Here is a 20,572-nt window from a genome sequence, read left to right on the forward strand (position 1 = left end):
CTCATACTAGTATAGTATCTTGGGAAATATTCATGAATGAATTTTACGGACAGTACTACGCGGGTCGTGTACACCCCACAGAGGCCAACCACCTGGTCGAGACACGCCAGAAAGAGGGAGAGCCCTTGAAAGAATATGTCCAATGCTTTATGCTAGCAGTAGCTAGAGCCAAGATAGTGGGCGATGAAGGTAAGATGATGGCCCTAACTACTGGGGTGAGGCACCATTCGCCCCTTTGGAGTAGCCTTGGAAAGCATGGGGTTAGAAGTACCCAAGAGTTCTTGGATCGGGCTAATCGATATATCAAGCTCGAAGAAGCGATTGCCAACGAAGGGAAATCGCCAACCAAAGACAAGGGACCCAAGGAAGAGCCTGCCAAAGCCGCCAACAGGTCAGAAAAGCCTAATGGCAACGGCAAAGGCAATGGGAACGACAATGGTAAGAATGGTGGAAAATGGGCGAACAATGAACCCTCAGCCTTTGAGAGTAAACGCCCCAAAGGCAATCGATATGTGTCGAGATTCACCAACTATACAGCCCTTGTCGAAAGCCGAGTTGAAGTCTACCTGGCGACCAGCTCAAGCGTGCCTTACAAACGACCCGCAGCTATAAGGAAAGATATCTCCAAGAGAGACACAACAAAGTTCTGTCATTTTCACAACGACTACAAGCATGAAACCAATGAATGTAACCAGTTGAAAGATGAGATTGAGTTCCTAATCAGGCAAGGACATTTGAGAAGATATGTGTGAGCCGCAGGAGGGTCTCAGTGAGAGGCTCAAGGTAGCAACGAGTAGGCGCCTGCACGCCAACGCTCGACACCTCTACAGCTAGCTCCTATGGCAGGCACTTTACTTACCATCTGCGGAGGCCCACATCTTGCTGGAGATAGTGGGAAGGCAAGGGAATGAAATGCTCGAACCCTACGCCACGAACAGGACATCAAGATGATGAGTGTTGAAGATCGAGCAGCAAAAAAGGCTCGTACAAAGGAGGAATTGATAACCTTCTCTAATGACGATGCCCAGCATGTACGATTCCCACACTCCGATTCGCTGGTCGTAGACGTACAAATTGCCAACATGATGGTGAAAAGGGTGTTGGTCAACATAGGGAGTTTTGTTAACATCCTAAACAAGTCTTCGCTGGAAAGAATGAAGCTGTCTGTCAAAGACCTGGAGCCATGCAACCAAACCATTTATGGTTTTTCCGGTGCAGGACTCGCCCCAACAGGGTCGATTAGGCTTCCAGTTACCGCAGGTACTGCACCTGCTAATAGGACATTACTCACTACTTTTATTGTAGTTAATTGTGCTTCAGCATACAACGCTGTAATTGGGAGACCAATTCTGGTCGACCTACGAGTCGTCACCTCGATATGGAACCTCGCCATGAAATTCCCAACAGACGCAGGAATAGGTTGCGTATTTGGAAATCAGCAGGAAGCGAGGGAGTGCTACAACGCCTCGATCACCAAGGCGAAGAAGGGTGTATCGAGAGATGTTCATGGGAAAGAGTTGCAAGTGGCAACTGATGCTCAGGCCCACTCGGGTGATAATGTCACCAAATAAGGCGTTGCCCAAACTGAGGATAGGGATTTAGATCATCACTTTAGGGATTTTGAGGAAGAAATTGGCCACATCGAGGACCTTGAAGAGGTCCAACTTGATGAAGAAAATCTGACCAGGGTTGTGAAAGTCGGTAAAAACTTAAAGACAACAACAAAACAAGCATTGGTGGAGTTTTTAAGGAGGAACCAGGAAGTCTTTGCCTGGTCCCACAAAGACATGGTCGGGATAGACCCTGCAGTCATCCGCCATGTCCTAAACATCGACAAGAGTTTTCCACCAGTGCAACAAAAAAGAAGGCTGCTCGATAAAGATAGATCAAGGGCCTTCAAAGAAGAAGTCGAGAAGCTGAAGGAGAATGGGTTCATCAGGGTGGTGTTTTATCCATCGTGGGTCTCTAATCCCGTGCTATTTCCCAAGCCGAATGGAAAATGGCTTACATTCATGGATTTTACAGACCTAAATAAAGCCTGCCCCAAAGATTGTTTCCCACTCCCAAGAATCGACCAGCTGGTCGATGCCACTGCAGGACATGGGATTATCTCATTCATGGATGCATACTCCGGGTATAATCAGATTAGTATGCATCCCCTTGATGAGGATCACACTAGCTTTTGGATTGATACAGGGCTTTATTGTTACAAAGTAATGCCCTTCGGTTTGAAAAATGCTGGTGCGACTTACCAAGGACTAGTCAACCACATGTTTAAGGAACTGATCGGCACAAACATGGAGGTCTATGTTGACGACATGCTATTCAAGTCAAAAATGGCAGAAGGGCATGTAAGGGATTTGCAGAAATGCTTCAACGTCTTGAACAAATATCAGATGAAGCTGAATCCCCTTAAATGCTCTTTTGGAGTAGGATCAGGGAAGTTCTTGGGATTTATAGTTAACTTGAGAGGAATTGAAGCCAATCCCGAGAAAATTAAAGCCCTGATTGATATGAAATCGCCAGCAAAGATTAAGGATGTTCAAAGTTTAACCAGAAGAATTGTCGCTCTAAGTAGATTCATTTCGAAGTCAACAGATAAGTGCGTTCCATTTTTTAATCTACTTAGAGGCAACAAAAAGTTTGAATGGACGGAGGAGTGTGAGCAGGCTTTTCAAGCATTAAAAACTCACATGGCGCAACCACTCATCCTGTTAAAGCCGTTCGATAAAGAAACTTTGTTCATCTACCTGGCGATCACGAAATATGCTGATAGTGCCGTTTTAGTAAGGGAGGAAGAAGGCGTGCTGAAAGATGTTTACTATGTAAGCGAAAGGCTAATTAGAACAGAACAGCGATACCCGCCCATTGAGAAGCTAGCCTATTGCCTAATTTTTGCCTCTAAGAAGCAGCGGCCTTACTTTCAAGCTCACCCAATCACGGTTTTGACCGACCAGCCTCTACGGCAAGTCCTGCAAAAACCAGAGGCTGCGAGTAGATTGCTAAAATGGGCGGTCGAACTTGGGTAGTTCGATATATCTTAATTGCCATGAGCAGTGATAAAAGGGCAAGCCCTAGGTGACTTCATTGCAGAGTTCACTGAACTTACAGACTGCGAGCAGATTAAAGAGCCTAGAGAGCCTGAGTGTCAAAACCAAGCTCCCTCGTGGAAATTATTTACAGATGGTTCTTCTAACGAGTGCCACGCTGGAGCAAGAGTAATATTGATAACGCCAGAAGGACATCAATTTCACTGCGCAATTAGGTTTGACTTCACTGATTCTAACAATGAGGCCGAGTATGAAGCATTACTCGCTGGGTTACGGTTAGCCAGGGACATGAATATAAAAGTGCTTGACATCTACAGTGATTCTCAGCTGGTGGTGAATCAAGTCATGGGATAATACCAGGTGCAAGGTTTAAAGATGGTTGCCTATCTAAACAAAACAAGAGATCTGTTAGCTCAGTTCGACAAATACAGCCTCCAGCAAGTACCTCGCGACCAGAATTCCAATGCTGATGCTTTGGCCAAATTAGCAAGTGCGAAGGATGCTGATACTCTGAACATAGTACTGGTTGAGTGGCTATCAATGCCAAGCATCCAAGCAGAGGAGACTGCTATGGTGATCCTGATGGCGGATACGTGGATGACACCATATATAGAGTATCTGACGCAAGGCGTATTACCAACGGACAGAAACAAAGCCAGGACCCTTCAGCGTCAGGCTGCTAGGTATGTCCTGGTTAATGGAATCTTGTACCGAAGGGGATACTTAATGCCACTCCTCAGATGTATCCCAAAAGAAAAGGCCAAAGAATTGATGAAAGAGGTACAGGAAGGCTTTTGTAGAGACCACGCTGGGGGGCAAAGCTAGTAAAAAAAGATACTGAGGCAATGATACTTTTGGCCCATGATGAACGAAGAATAGATGGAGTTTGTTCGAAGGTATGACAAGTGCCAGAGGTTCTCCAAAATCCCACGAACAGCCCCCATTGAGCTTAAATAGATGCAAAGTCCATGGCCATTTACAGTTTGGGGTATAGATCTAATCGGATCCTTGCCCATAGGAAAGGGCAGCGTCAAGTATACTGTGGTTGCCATCGACTACTTCACTAAATGGGCCGAAGCCGAGCCACTCGCAACCATAACAACCAAGAAGGTGCTGGATTTTGTGATAAAAAACATCGTTTGTCGCTATGGATTTCCAAGGAAGATCGTCTCGGATAACGACACCCAATTCAACAGTGATTTATTCACGGATTTTTGCGGACGACATGGCATTATCAAAAGCTTTTCTTTAGTTGCTCATCCCCAAGCAAATGGACAAGAAGCAGTCAACAAAACACTAAAGGATACACTGATGAAAAGACTAGAAGAAGCTAAGGGGGCATGGCCAGAGAAATTGCTTGAAGTCCTTTGGTCATATAGAACTTCCCATAGAACAGCAACATGCCATACTCCATTCTCTTTAGCTTATGGATATGAGGCTATGTTGCCTGTTGAGTTAGATCCACCTTCGTATTGCAGAATAACGTACGATCAGACCTCGAATAACCAACTTCTGATGGAATCCCTAGACTCGATCGATGAGAAGCGTGAGCAAGCCCAACTCCGAGTAGCTGCGTACCAGCAAAAATTCGCTCGATATTTCAATTCTAAAGTTCGAGAAAGGAAATTCAGTGTCAGAGATCTGGTACTTCGAAGAGTTTTCCTGAACACCTGCGACCAAGCTACTGGAGTACTCGGACCTAATTGGGAAGGGCCATATTAAATCGAAGAAGTCCTTCACCTAGGCACCTACAAACTTGCTCACTTAAACGAAAATCTCGTTCCTCGCTATTGGAATGGAGAACACCTGTGCAAGTACTATCAGTAAACAATCCTTCTTAAAGGATTGGCTTGTATTAATTTTACTTTTTATAAGTTATGAAAAAGGGTTGGTCATTTTATGTGACTAATCGCTTATAAGTGTAAGATCTTTTTTATCACTCGTACAGACACGTTTTGTCTATTTATAATGAGAAATATAAGGGAATGTGCGCAACCAATCATTCTTGCCAATTATTGTATTTTATACAAGTATTTGCTCATTACGTGTGCTGTTTTGCTGTATTACAATTTTAATCATTTTGCTACGAGCAGTTTATTCAAACAGGTTTGGGTCAAGGCAAGTGACCCAGGACCTAAAGCTCCTCGATCACTTAGGGGGCATATAAGGTATCTAGTAAGCAAAGCATATCGAAAGGTATGTAAACATAGGAGCAAAATAAGTGAAAGCATGCTAGGGTACTTAGAGTATTTTTCAAAATTTTGTTAAATCAAACCAAAGTACTATGCTAAGTTCGGTCATACAAATAGATGTTGTAATAAAATGCAAATATATTATAATGTCAAAGCGTATCCTTTTACACCGCGAGCAGTCGCTGCTCGGATGTAATTGTTCAATTAAAAGTAAAAGCTGCCCATGCAGCAATAAATATTCAACTGGAAAATAAATGTCTTTACATCACGACCTGTGGCCCATGTGCTTGAAAAATGAAAAGAAAAAAAAATTTGAAGACTATGAGGCTGGAGGATCTTGAGGGGTGTCCTGGTCAACAACATCTGTAGCTTCATCGTCCGCCCCGTCCAAGCCAGTCGCCATGGAGATTTCGGGCGAGGCAGGTACCCTTGCCTTCTCCTCTTTTGCCAGTCGAGCAATGCAGCGAGCTATCTCGGCATGCCTTGCGCGATCGGGAAGGTAGCTGAAGTCAGCCCCTTGGTTGTGTTTCCAGAATTCATAAAAACACTTACTCGTGGCATTCTTGTACCTTTCCAAATTGGTGGCGTTGGCCTGTTCAAGCTTCTTGATACGACCCTCCAAGGTTATAGTCTCTTGTCTACTCACAGCCAACTTCTGCTTGAGCTTTTTAGCCTCGTGGTAGTTAATGCGGTTAGAATCCTTGAACTGATCTCTTTGCTTGACGGCCTTATCCAGAGCAGTCTGCTTCTCCCTTAGCTCTGCAGCCAGTTTATTCTTCTCCTCGAGCACCGCCTCAAGATACTCAGTGTATTTCGCTTCAGAAGCTTTGAGTTCTTCAATGTGCCGTTGCCCCAAAGTCCTGGACTGTTCGGTGACAGCACCTGAGCGGAGCCGACAGGCAGTAAGGGTTAGAATTGCCTGCGATCAGAGCAAAGATTAGACTGACTATAGAATATAAAGGGGGCTGTCTCCATAGAAAAAGATAACTTACACTGGCAAACTTATTCAATGCGCGGGTTAGTATCTTGTCGACGTCCATTGTCTCAGTCGAAGCCATCGCCTCTTGGCAACAATCATGCTTCAAAATTTTTGCGACCCTGTCTTTGACTGATCTTAAGGTGGGACATGATATATCACCCCCAGTGGAAGCAGGACCAGCTTGCTGAGTCTGGTTAGTTAGGGCCAATGGAGACGATGTCGACCCGGCAGGAGCAGGGGGAGTCTGCTACTCGAGAGGAGAAGGAGGTGGTGTTGCATTGGCTGAGGGTTTGTCTGCCGGGGGGCTTGCAGTGCGGCCTTTCTTAGCCTGAGGCATTTTACTACTTTCCCCAGGATGCCTCTTGTTGGTTTTCTTTTTGCTCGAGGGAGCTTTGGGAGCCTCAGGGGCACTGTATATGTCGAACACGTACTCAGAGTCCATGTCTGGAAAAGAAGCAAATACTCGAATAGTGAGATAGTATAAACAATTGAGTATGTTATGTCAGGAAAAGAAACAAAGAAAAGTGTAAGTGAAATACCCGAGCTATCATTACTGGTCGTTGCATTATATACTCTACTAGTCTTACACTCACTCTCTGGCATGAAGAAGTCTGAATCTAAATTTGGAGCATACTTAAAATTGTCGTCCCCATCAAATGAATGACAGGGAATTGGCAAGCTATCTAAGAGCGAGATATTAGTACTGTTCTCATCCAAATATTCGTTGAGGGGCTCGATGGGTTCGGTGGCCTTCTTTTTCCCTTTTCCCTTTAGAACGGGGGGAGCAGCAGCCCGCGGGGTGCTGGAAGGTTCCCTGAATGTTACCACAGTGGCCCTCCTCGGAGGGGGTTGTTCCACGTCTGGGTGCTGCTCGGGAACCTCTCCGCCAGTGGCACTCCCCGCCGTTGACTCCCTCACATCCTGATGAGGGGCCAAAAGGTCGACTAGTCTTAGATTGGCTTCCGTGACCAGCTGTTTGACCCTTTTCTCTATGTCGGTCATGCTGGCCAGAAGGGCTGATCGCATCTTCATGTCTGGAGTAAGGTTTGATCGCAACCATGGGAATGCAACGCACTAAATTTCTAAGGAAAATGCAGCAAAAAATTGAAGAAAGATTGACGACCATTGGTATAAAGACTTTACCTCCTTGAGTGAAGGCCATGTTGTTCGCGACCATGTCAGTCATCAGGAAATACTCCTGATGGTACTTCCCCACGTTCGAGATATGAGTGGTGTCAGACAGGAAAGTACGACCTGTCTCCTGATGACAAAAGTGGAAAAACCCCGTGTTTTCTTGGTTGGGGTTAGATTTGAGGTCGAACAAATAGTTGACCTCATGTGGAGTGGGGATAGGCCATTTTTTGTGGCTATAAAGGATATAGAGTGCAGCAAGCATTCTATATCCGTTGGGAGTTATTTGAAAAGGGGAAACCCCAAAGTAATTTGCCACCCCCTGGAAAAAAGGATGAAGAGGCAGGGTCACTCTTGCCTCAATGTGATACCTCGACCAGTTGCTGAAGGCACCTCCAGGCAAGTTCGCTCGTTGGTCTTGAGTGGGTTGAGCTAATATCACCCCAGGGAGTCCATATTTTTTGATATAATTGGCGATCATCCTGATCGTTACTCCGCTGAGAGGTGTCATGTACCATTCACCATCTGGTTGACGGTGTTTTGGGGTTGAGCATGAGTTTGAATGTTTGGGTCGGGGATATTCCTTGCCCAACCACTAGTCGAGGGAATTCTAGCCCGAGGAGCGGGTTGGTCTGAAGGTTTTGAAGATTTCTTTTTCTGGGCTGTGGATTTTACTCTACCCATGGCTGGAAGGTTTTTCTAAGGTCTATTGGGTGGGGTTCGAGAAAAAGGAATCTCTGACACCAGCTGCGATGGATGCTCCTCGTCTTCAAGTAATTGGTCAAGCAAGTCATCATCGATAGGCTTCTCACCTCCCCAAGGATCTTGCATGAAGAGTTGCGAAAATAGAAAGGGGGAGGTAAGAACGTAAAGCCTAAAAATATGTGTTGAAACTTAGAATAACGTTGCTCGTGTATAAAAGTTAAGCTTTTATACGACCAGCAGCATTCTAGCAAAAACACTATTTCTATACGAGCAGTTTGAAAAACAGATTGAAAAGCACAAGTAAATTTTTTTCAGGAAAAAGCTTTTTCGACTCCGAAGGGGTGGGAAAAACCCAGTTTTTCAACTAGCCTAAAAATCAAATTTTTACTTCGATTTTACGCCCTAAGACTACAATCTCGACTACCAAACAGGCTCTTAACTCCTACAAGATGTTATCTCATCACCTTTTCAAGCATTAGTTAATATTCCCAATCTCCCCAAAGCAGTTTCAGTCAAGAACTCAGAAATCAAGAATAGAGACAAACGAGTATTGCATGGCATATTAACAGATGAAAGGTGGAGTGAAGTTCTGAGGCACTAAGTTGATTTGGCTGGGCAAGAGCTTCGTGATCCGTCTGAGTTTCTGGGCTTCTAGAAGTATTGCTCCTGGTTCTTCATTTTCTTGAAGGTAAAGTTAAATTGTAATAAGTAAAAACTGATTCTGAAGGGTCATTTATATTAGTCGAGGAGCGGTTACCAAGGTAATCATAAAGGGTAACTTTCCAAGGCATGGGGAAGTGTGATAGCCGTCAGACAAGTTCTTGGGAAACCGAAGAGACTTTATTAGACATGATTGATCACCTTTTTTCGAGAAAGCATGGGCGACTCTGATAGATTTCGTGGGGTATTCGAAGAGTCATTTTCCTAAGTTTACTTATTGCTGGTCACAATAAATAAACTTGGGGGCAAATTTTTACCCTAAAAATGGCTGCAGATGATGTGGCAAATATTTTTCACACGTAGTGGACACGTGGTAAAAGCACTGCTCGACTATCGACCAGAAGCACACCACTTCATCAGAGTTAATTTTTAGATACGACCAGGTTGGTCGTATAACTTGATTTATTTCCTTCTTAAACTGTAATCTTATAATAATTGCATTGAATATTTCTTCATTAATATCTTGATACATGATTATTAAGGAAAGATAGGGCACATTGGCGTATGTAACCCTCCTTGAGCCTATAAATATACATGAAATAGCTCAAGAAAGGGACTTTTGATCCCTGGATCTTTTTGCTAAGATAGAGAAAAAGAGAGAGTTATAGTGCAATTATTCATCGCTTTATTTTATTTTTCCAAAGTTTGTGAAACTCAAGAACCCTAGTTCTTTGATCACTGCTTTGAGATTCGATCTTAATAATATCACTAAGTGGACGTAGGTCATTACCATCTTTTGGGGCCGAACCATTATAAATCCTTAGTGTTTTCTTCTCTTCCATTAGATTATCTTTCTTATTGCCATTTTATCCTTTGTCGTATATTTGACTCCGTGTCGTTGGCCAAATCGCGGGTCAACACAACCGAGTTCCCAAGATGTAAGAATGGGCTAGTCCGTAGGGTAAGTTGGTAACGAACAAGTCAAAGAACTCAAATAATACAATAAGTTAGAATACTAACCACTCAGAATTGAGATTGAATTGACCTATGGTCAACTATATGATATGACTAGAATAGATAATAACGATATGTTTACTTATGTTATCAACTATCAATATCGGTCCAGTCCGATGTAACAAATACATCTGATCTTATCTACTTTGCTAATGTTCTAGAAAGAACATAACACTGTAATGTGTAAGTAGATCATATCGTAGATTGGCAAGTCATTGTAAATCCTGTGCACTGTCTAATCTTAGGACTAACTTATTTTGAACATATAATCACATTTATATTCCCCTTTGATTACATCACTATAAATACGATTAGCAATATGCTTGAGATTTAATAGAAGTTTATATTAATCAAATAATCATGAAAATAAAACATGTGAGCAAAGTGATTGACCAAGTCAAAAAATGATTTCTATTCTTTTATTGATAATAACATGAGATTACAAAGAATTTGGGTTTTTAATTAGGGCATAAATCCCCAACAGGTTGTCCCTTCAAAGTTTGGAGCGTGTTGCTTACAAAACCGCTCGTAGACTTGCTCCATGTATTGAGCTAGGTAAGGCGCATAGTTCGCCATTAGCCATCCCCCACAAGGACCTACTTGTTGGGGTACTTGAGCCATTTTTTGAGGCTGAGGCTGAGTCTAAGTCTAAGTCTATGGATGCGGATGAGCCTGTTGTCGTTGTTGCTCTAGCAATTCTTCCACTTTTTTTCGTAGTCGGACAATCTCAGCGGTGTTGTCTACCAGAGGCGGTGCACTTCTGTTAGCAGCAACATTGGTAGAACGCATTCCCCTTCTCAGTAGTGTTGTGAACCAGAGGCGGTGCACTTCTGCCGGCTGTGTGTGCAGACCTTCTGAGCGACATCTTCAGCAAGTTCTAACAGTCAAGAAAAATGGTGTTAGAACTTACCCTAATAGGCTCTAAGGCAAAACTTAGTCTAAACAAACATAACTCGGATCTATTTGTTATGATTTCTTATGAAAAATTATGTAAGCCTTCTTTATAATTAGGGTGTGTTTCTATACTTAGAAAATCAGTCATGTTTATTATTTCTAAGTCTGTTTCTAACCATCCTATATGACTTAATTCTCAGGCTCGAAACTCGTCGTTGTTCCAAAGTTAACCATATTGAGGGAAAGCTGGGATCAGTAAAATCATTCCCACAACTATGGCCCCCTAAACTCTCAATATAGAACCCCATCGATTGTATCCACCCTCACCAAACTCAGTCATTATTTATTTATTCCAAATTTATTATGATTGTAAAAAATATCAAACTCAAATATGTCATTCAAAAATAACAATAATATTCATTTGGAAAAATGTTTTTCACTAAGTACATTCATAAATGCAAAATAAATAAACAAATAAATAAATAAACTAAACTAACATAACTAGGGTAAATCTAAAAATCAGGATCTTCTACGTCTAACCCTTCATCTAACATGTCATCATCTATTTCTTCATACTCATCATTATCTTGAGCCTCAAAATTATCTCGGGGAAGATTCATAAAGATTCTATGCTTTTTTTCATTAGTGAATTGAAATTCCAACTTAGAGGTGAACCTAAGTATGAGAAAATAATATCTCATGGCTACTGGTAAATCATCATCATCATCTATAGTCTCCCATATTTCTTCTAATGTTAAAATTACAGAAGGAAAATCTTTAAAAAGCCTAATTACTAGGACATATTGCTCCGTAGCTCTCATCATAATTTGCTTAGAGTTTGAAGATGAAATATCTCCTTGTGGAATAAGATTAATCTCCGAGTGATTCTTTCTAACACTCCTACTGTATTCCTTGGCTCTCTAATCCTTTTCAATGCCTTAATGGCTCGGATATCCTCATAAGTCAAGGCTCCATCCATTCTTAACTGAAAACATAATGACTAAAACTTTAGCTAATAACATAAACATAAACATAAAACACTTACATTGGCAGTTAGATTCGGAGCTTGTGCGTGTGTATCAAGGAGAACTTCATGCATATGAACTGTTGCTTTGATACCAACTATAATGACCCGACTATTTCTAAGACCTCGTACCATTAAAAACTACTATGACATAGCTACTAATTTGAATACATTCATAAGAAATAACATAACTTTATTTAAAAACGCAAAAATATTGTACCAAATACAAAATAAGGTAAAAATATAAAATGTGATATGATATGGGATCCCATTGTTATAAAATATAAAACAAAAACTTTAAATCAATTGTTTAAATACTAAATGTGGAAATACATCAAAACATAATTTAAAAAACTTTAAACAACGTCATCCTTGATCTTCCATCAGTCCATTCATCCTCAACACACATGCCAAGCTGCCACGAATCTTTCCCGCCTTCCATGTTTATTTTCCTGCATCATTCTAAAAATAAAGGAATGAGCCTAATGCCCAGCAAGGAAAATCTACTAACAACATATATCATAAATCATAACACATAAGACTATATCATATACATATACTATAAAACATATGACTATAAAAAAAAAGTACATCATATAGGACTGCATTATTAATGGTCATTAACACATTAACATGGTATGTGGTAAAACAATCTAGGTCCTCTGCCTACTAATCGAGGTAAGGTAAATCATAACTCTAAAACATGAAAATGATAAAAATTCTTGGGGCTTGCTATCTAAGCAAGTCATATGCCCAATGAATACAAAACATCTTCATACATATACATATCATCTCATAAAACATATCATAACATAAACATATACACACATATAATCTAACCTATTTTCCTTACCAAAAACCGGGATTTGGAACACTCCTAAAACCAACAGTAGAATCGTGAGTTTCTAAAGAAAAATAGATGAAAAGAAAACTAAACCATCAAGAAGAAACTTACCGAAAAGAACCTTAAGTTTCAAGAAACTTAAACACCTAACCAAGAATCATAAACAAGAGTTAGGATCTAAAAGAAAATAAAAGAAAACTAAAGAATTATGAAAAACTTAAGGATAAGAATACCTTGAATGATCTCAGGACTTGATCTATACCTCGATACCGAAATAACTCTATATCTTACTTCCCAAGTGTTTAGAAAAGCTTACATTGGAAAAGATCTTTATCACAAAACCCAAGTGTTTCTCTCTATAGTAACCTTAGTAGCTTGGAGGCTCTGAAGAATGATTGAAGAATGAAGAAAATGGCTGAGTACTTGGTCCTATTTATAGATTTCAAGGAGTGAAACTAACCACTTTTAATTTTAATAAATAAATGAATGTAAAGTGAAAAATATTTGAATTTTTGTTCAACAGATGCCCAAAACTCGGTCAAAATCGTTCAAAGGCAGGTCCAAGTGGTTAAGGCTGTTTTTTAAATTTAAAATCCCAAACTTTCAAAAATAATGCACCAGGGGCGATATATCGGATACCTTGGGCAATATATAACATAGACCATTTTACCGAGCCTTATTCGCTCGTTCGTGCGAATTCGACGTGTTTTCCGTGTCTTCCGTAGGCAATATATCGGCCCATATAGCTGCGATATATCGGCATACGTTGATATATCAAACACGTATTTGCACTTTTTCAGCATATTTTTAATTGATTAAACAACTTTTACCGAGTCAAAACGTGATCCTAACAGTTGGTGGAAGGTTCTAGAGCTTCTATGTCTTTCTTTTAATTAAGCTATTCATAAAAAATACTTAAATCCTTAATAAACACGATTATAACAAGTGTCATGCTCTTATTAATTCTATCTAAACCTTAGGTTATAATAATTAATATTTCTAGAACCAACAATATTAATCAAACCTGATGTTATAATTAATATTTCTAAACTATAGTTTAAACTTATATAATCCATAATTGTTGCTATGAGTTTCCAACTAAGTCCTCGCTTGAACCAGAATCCACGGAAACTAACATACTACACACTATACTAACTACTACTACTATCTAGCTAAGTAAAAATTATGGGACACTACAATCCAACCCTTCCAAAATCATCCCAAGGCTTCCCCAAAGCCTCAATTAAGTCCTAAAAACATTAACCCACACCATGTACATCACAAACAACCCAATAACCAACTTAAATCCAAACAAAAACTCAAAATCCATCAAAGCCTAAAATTCTAAAAAAAAAGCTTCAACAACAGGAATTTAAACTCAAAATAGAGCGAATTCTTACCTCCAATGGCTGAATTATAGTTCCAAGTGGATCTTAGCTTAATCCTAGACACAAAACCTTCAATCCTCAAGCTTGTTTCCTCAAAAATCATAAAATCAACAAGTCACCTAGGAGGGAGAGAGAGAGCTACAGGAGAGAGAGTATGAGAGTGTTCCTTCTATTTTCTGAGTGTTTTCGTAGTTCTCTACAGCCTTCCAAATTGGCTAAGTCAAGCCAAGGCCTACCAAAAGACCCAATTGCCCTCAAACCTAAACTTACCTCTCCAATACTCACAAAGGCACTTTGGTCAATTACCACCATTCCCTCTGGTTCCTAATAAACTCCACATATCCAAATAACTCCCAACTATCTTCAAGCAATAATCATTTAATCTCCCATTACTTGATAAACCCTGATAATGTGCTAATTTACCAAAATACCCCTTGGCTCACCCTGAGCTGGGTATTTGGCCTCGTTGTGACTTTTCTGTTAACTTGCTCACTAGTATCGCCTCATGTCGAATAAAATAAATATATCCACATAATAATGTGGTCTTAATCATAAAACACACATGTTTACAGTTATACCCTCAATGGTCCAAAATTACGAAAAATGCCCTTCTAATAAGAAACGGGCATACATGCATATTAATACCCCTAAACATGCAAGCATAATTATATTATATTATAATTCACATAATGACACGCTCATAACACATAAGCACACAATTAATACAATTATTGTCTCCCGGCCTCCTAATCTGACACTAAGACACATTAGGGAATCTGGGACGTTGTAGGGTTTTTTTCAAAATACTTTCTCTTTGGTCCACCATTCTTAAATTTTACATGATTCTTTGAGACAATTTTTGATTGTAACATGCATGTAAATTTCGTAAACATATTTTCTAAGCAAATGACAAACTAAAGTCTGAAAAGTGATTGTTTTTTTTTCTTGTAACAAGGCTACTAAATTAATCAATTTCGTAAACATTATGTGTTTTTCTAAATGCCTCAAAGAAAAATATTACACTCTTGTTCTAGTTTTTGCATTTTCATAATGTGCCTTCTAATTTTTGTAATACATGATGTCTTCTAGTTTTATGATATACTAATCCACTATTAAAAGTTACAGGTGCCCTTTTTCTTTGGGTAGTTCCTATGCCTAGAAAGAGCACTTTTGGGTCTAGTTTATTAGCTATGTGTAAAGGAATCTATTCTGTGAAGCACAGTTTTCTCTCTGGCCATGGCGAGGAGGCGAAAACTTATGCAGAAGCTAGTTAAGCAAGATGCTATGCAGGAGCTCCCTTCATCCAAAGATGAAGCATTAGTTCAGAATCTGACTGGTGAGAATGTTGAGAATATAGGCCATGAGCAGTTAGTTACTGGTATCCTTGCAATGGAGGTCGACTCTTCGGTTCTAGATCTTCCTACGGTGGATCAGTCTTCTCCAGCTACAGGTATGGGTTCAATGACGTGGGCTGAAGAGGTTGAGGCTCGGTCATTTCAAGAGTCAGCTAAAGAAACATGGGCCTGATTTAGGGGGTCTCTTCCTTCATATGGTTGTACAAAGTTGCATTTCATGGAGTCAATTCAGAAGGATGGTCAGAAAGTTGCTCAACTGGATGTAGATGATATCGAAGTCGAAGCTTCCTACTGAAATCTGCTTTGATTTGTGTGGTGATTGGTGCTAATCCTCCTCTAGCAGTATTTGAAGGATTTATCAAAAGGATTTGGGGAAAACTTGGAATAGAACGTGTGGCTAGAATGAATGTTGGTTTTATGATTGTAAAATTCAAGGATGAAGCAGCTCGAGATCTGGTTCTGGAATAAGGGGTGATACATTTTGATAAGAAAACAGTAGTCCTTCGGCCTTAGACGACTGATATTGGTTCCTTAAAGTCAATTAAATCAGTACCAGTGTGGATTAGGCTTCCTAACCTTGGATTACAATATTGGGGAGTAAACTGCTTGAGTGCTCTTGTAAGTACAATAGGAAGGCCTATAATGATTGATAAGAAAACCAAAGACAGATCTATGATTAAATTTGCTTGTGTTTTAGTGGATATGGAGATTTCTGAAGCTCTTCCCCGGTTTATTAGTTACCTCAATGAGAAAGGTCAAGTTATGGAGCAACTAGTAGAGTATGAATGGTTACCTACAAAGTGCTCACACTGCAAAAAGCTGGGACACACGATTGCTACCTGCAAGTTTGATTATGAAGCAGTTTGGAGGAAGAAGGATACTAAGAAAGCACCTGCATCTGATCTTGTTGAGTCTATAGAGAATGCTACTACCCAAGCTGCTGCTCTGGTAAATTCAGCTCAACCTAAACCGCAGCAGATAGGAGGGTCTCAATTTGAGGAGAGCCCAAAAGATCAAGTGTGGTCTTATCCGAAAAAATCTGGGGCCCTGAAATCAGCAAACCGAATTCCATTTCAGAAAACCAGGAACTCTTTTAGTGTTCTTCAAGAACAACAGAAGGTATTAAATGACTCATCCCAGAATTTAGCCTTGAATGGAGAACTGCAACATATTGCGTTGGAATGTTAGAGGTTTAAATAAGAAGAATAAGCAGATGTCAATCCTAGAGGTCTATTGTTTGAATAAAGTTGGTATTGAGGCTCTCCTTGAAACTAAAATCAAGGGAGAGAAGATTAAGGAAGTTATGTGTTCTACATTTCTGGGTTGGGATTATTATAGTAATTTGAGATTGGAGGGTAGAATCTTATTGATTTTGAAGGCTATCTGGGTTCATATTGAAGCTATCCAGGATCATGACCAATTTTTCCACTGTAGGGTTTGAATATGTATCACTAATCAAGAGTTTTGTCTTAGTGTTGTTTATGGTTCGAATCAGTTGGAGGCTAGGCGATCTCTTTGGTACGAGTTGGCTCATTTGACTTTCCCAGTTAAACCTTGGGTCATCTTAGGTGATTTTAATGCAGTCTTTGATCCTAATGACAGAATGGGTGGGAGGACTATTTCGGTGAAAGAAATAAAAGATGCTAGACAATGGTTTGACCTTGGTTTGGTGGAAAAATTAAAGATAATGTGATCTTACTATACTTGGTCTAACAATCAGGAAGAGGGAAATCATATCTATTCTAAGTTGGATAGGGTGTTCTCTAATGAGGACTGGTTGGATTCCTTTCCTAATGTAACTGCTGTTTCGCACTGGGAGGTGGCATCAGATCACTGTGCTACTCTTCCGAAGCAAATAGCAGTTAAAAAGGAGGGAGTTCAACCTTTTTGTTTTTACAATATGTGGACTTCTCATCCTCAATTCAGGACAACAGTTTTGGCCAACTGGTATAAGCCTTTAAAAGTTGAGGGATATGGCTTGGAGCAGGTAGGGATATGGCTTGGAGCAGGTCGTTTGGAAGCTTATCTGCCTCAAACATGTGCTGAAGAAATTCATCGGGAGGGTTATTGGAGATGTGGTTAGTAAATATGTGAAAAGTAAAGTTCTTTTTCAACAGGCAAAAACTAACCTTTATTCAGACCCGAATAACAGATGCTTGTGTACTAAAGAAAGAACAACATTTCTGGAGTTTAAGAGGCAGAAGAAACTTTATGCCAGTTTTATCCCTCAAAAGAGTAAGATTGATTGGCTCCGTTTTGGAGATAAAAATTCCTCGTTTTTTCATGCAAGTTTGAAGAAAAGAAAAATTGCCAACAGGATTGTGACTTTTCTTTCTGATGGAGGCCGAGTTGAAGATAACTATCAAAAGGTGGTCAATCATTTTTTACAGCATTTTAAGAATTTACTAGGTAGTTCAAGTAAAGCTTATATTGACCCTGTCACTACAGCTTTGGGCCCGGTTATGAATTTTGATGACCAGCTAGAGTTGATCAAACCTTTTTCTTATCAAGATGTCAAATCTGTTATGTTCAGTATTAATTCTATAAGAAGCCCTAGCCCTGATGGTTTTGGAGCTGGCTTTTTCAAAGCTTTATGGAAAGATATAGGCAAGGAGGTGTCCATGGCAGTGCTAGATTTTTTTGAAACCGGGTATATTCCTAAATTTCTGAATAATACTATCTCAGCTCTCATACCTAAGGTTGATAATCCAGTTAATGTTGCTAACTATAGGCCTATTGCTTGCTCCATGACTATTTACAAATGCATCTCTAAAATGCTCTGTAATAGACTTGCTTTTGTTCTGCCATCTCTGATCAATCAAAATCAGGGGGCATTTATAAAGCATAAACCACTTGCTCATAATGTTCTCATTCTCCAAGACCTAATTAAGGGTTACAATAGGAAACATTATTCTCCTCACTGCTTGATGAAGATTTACATAAGTAAAGCTTATGATTCCATAGATTGGGAATTCTTGGAGAATCTGTTGAAAGCTCTTAGATTTACTGGTCGTTTTATCAGAAGGATCATGGTCTGTTTAAGAGGCACTTCCTACTGTTTATTGATGAATGGTCAGATTCAAGGTTGTTTTCAGGGTGGTAAAGGGCTTCATCAAGGTAATCCTATATCCCCAATGCTCTTTGTAATAGTGATGGAATACCTTACCCGTCTATTACTTAAAGCTTCCAAGGAAAAAGACTTCAGATTCCATCCTTTATGCAAATCTTTAAATATTATTAGTCTTTGCTTTGCTGATGATTTACTTCTGGTTTGCAAAGCTAATGAAAATTTTGTACAGATTATTCAAAGAACATTTGAAGTCTTCTCATCTTCATCAGGTCTGGTTATTAATAATCATAAGTCTTGAATTTTCTTTGGAGGAGTTTTTGACCCTGTGAAAGACTCTCTTTTGAATCTTACTCAGTTGGCTGAAGGGGTATTTCCCCTGACTTATCTTGGAGTGCCTTTGAGACCAACAAAATGGAAGGCTATTGACTGTGATATAATCCTTAAGAAAACCAGATTGAGGTTACATGTTTGGGCTAGTAGAAATCTCTCATATGCAAGTCGGGTTCAATTAATCCATTCTGTTATGTTGGGAATAAGAAATTATTGGATGAGCATATTTCTATTACCTCACGGTGTCATTAAAGGCATTGATAATCTTTGTAGGAACTTTCTTAGGGGAGAAAAAGGTTCCCGCAGTAAATTTCATCTTACTTCTTGGGAGCAAGTTTGCCGTCCAAAAAGTTATGGTGATTTGGGTTTTAAAGAGGGGCCTATTTGGAATAAAATATTGCTAGAAAAATATATCTGGGCTATCTTTTCTAAGCAAGACTTACTTTGGGTGAAATGGGTGAATTGTATCTATTTAAAAGGGACTTAGATTTGGGACTATGTTTTGCAGCAAGATTCTAGCTGGTACTGGAGAAATTTGATCAAGCTTAGCAAGTATATGTCTAACATGATTTTGGAATCTACAGTAGTGCAAGGGAAACTTCATTTGAGTAAGCTTTACACTTGATCATTCCTGGTGTTCCAACTAGTAGCATGAAATATGTTTGGTGTAGGTTTTCAGTGCCCAAGCACAGGTTCATATTGTGGCAAGCAGTAATCCAGAAATTGCTCACAAGGGACCTGCTCCATTCTTGTCATCTGTCTATTCCTTGTTTGGCTTGTCCAGTTTGTGCTAATGAGGTTGAAAGTCATTCCCACCTTTTTTTCTACTGTGAGTTCTCCAAGAGAGTGGTTCATTCTGTCTATGGTTGGCTGGGAGAGCTTATTTGGCTTGAGAAATTTGAAGAGTGGTGTTCTTGGCTGGCTGAATGTAGAAGAGGCTGGCTGGCTCGGCTAGTGATTGCAGCTCTTGCTGCCACAATTTATTTTCTCTGTTTTAATAGAAACAAATGTTGCTTTGAGTATAGTTGTATTACTGTTTTTCATCTTGATTCTATGATCAAATTTTCTATTAAAGTTAGAGTTCTTAGTATTAGTACTAAGAAGTTGTCTTCCAGTGAGAAACAATTGATTCATTTTATCTCTAGTTTGTAATTGAGGGGGAGTTATTGCTCTAGCCTCATGTTGTAATTGCTTTTTTTATCATTATAATGTTCTCTTCTTGATCAAAAAAAAAAAAAAGGAATCTATGCTTATTTGGACAACCATCTCGTTTATGTTTGTAATTTTCTTATACTTTATAATCTTCCTAATAACTTCTTATTGTTAAATTTTTAGGTTCCTCTTTAAGATTAAATTTTAAACCTCTAATGTAAACCTCATAGTACCTCTAGAAAGTCAAAAATTTGTGAAGGGAATTAGAAGAAGTTGCTTGAAGAATCTGTCATCAAGTGAAGTAATGATATTACGAGGTTCCATCTTTCAACACAAGCTATTATTATTAGATTCTTAGTTTTATATTATAAATGTGATAAGATTGATTATTTATTTTGTTCCAATATTTTTGTTTTAGATTTGCAACTATCTCATTGAAATTATAAATTTTGTTATTTTAATTTATAAGTTTTCATATTTGTATAGAAATGTTTCATTTAAATCATAATTTTTAATTTAAAATAAATATAAATTAATTCTTTTAGGGCACGCGTAGAGAGCCCTAAAAAAATTATTTAAAGGCACTCTACGAGATCTTTTAGGACACGTAGTGCAAGCCCTAAAAATATTCTTTTAGGGCTCACATAGCGCATCCTAAAATACTTAACATTTTAAGACTCTCAAATAGAGGGCTCGCGGGGGGTGCGCCCTAAAAACATGCGAGCCCTAAAAAACATTTTTTGTAGTAGTGTTTCAAGCCATATAAACTCTTTTGAAACTTGCA

At 39.4% G+C, this 20,572-nt stretch overlaps 1 protein-coding gene across 1 annotated transcript; it reads left to right on the forward strand.

Annotated features, from left to right (window-relative positions):
* The first annotated feature begins 15,117 nt into the window (after nt 1-15,117).
* Nucleotides 15,118-19,430, forward strand: LOC133832033 (uncharacterized). The gene is made up of 6 exons (XM_062262424.1): nt 15,118-15,331; nt 15,934-16,355; nt 16,732-16,860; nt 16,957-17,223; nt 17,354-18,580; nt 19,308-19,430. The coding sequence occupies exons 1-6, from the start codon at nt 15,118-15,120 to the stop codon at nt 19,428-19,430; spliced, it is 2,382 nt and encodes a 793-aa protein (XP_062118408.1).
* The last annotated feature ends 1,142 nt before the right edge of the window (nt 19,431-20,572 follow it).

Source organism: Humulus lupulus, chromosome 4, assembly GCF_963169125.1.
Source record: "Humulus lupulus chromosome 4, drHumLupu1.1, whole genome shotgun sequence".
NCBI lineage: Eukaryota > Viridiplantae > Streptophyta > Magnoliopsida > Rosales > Cannabaceae > Humulus > Humulus lupulus.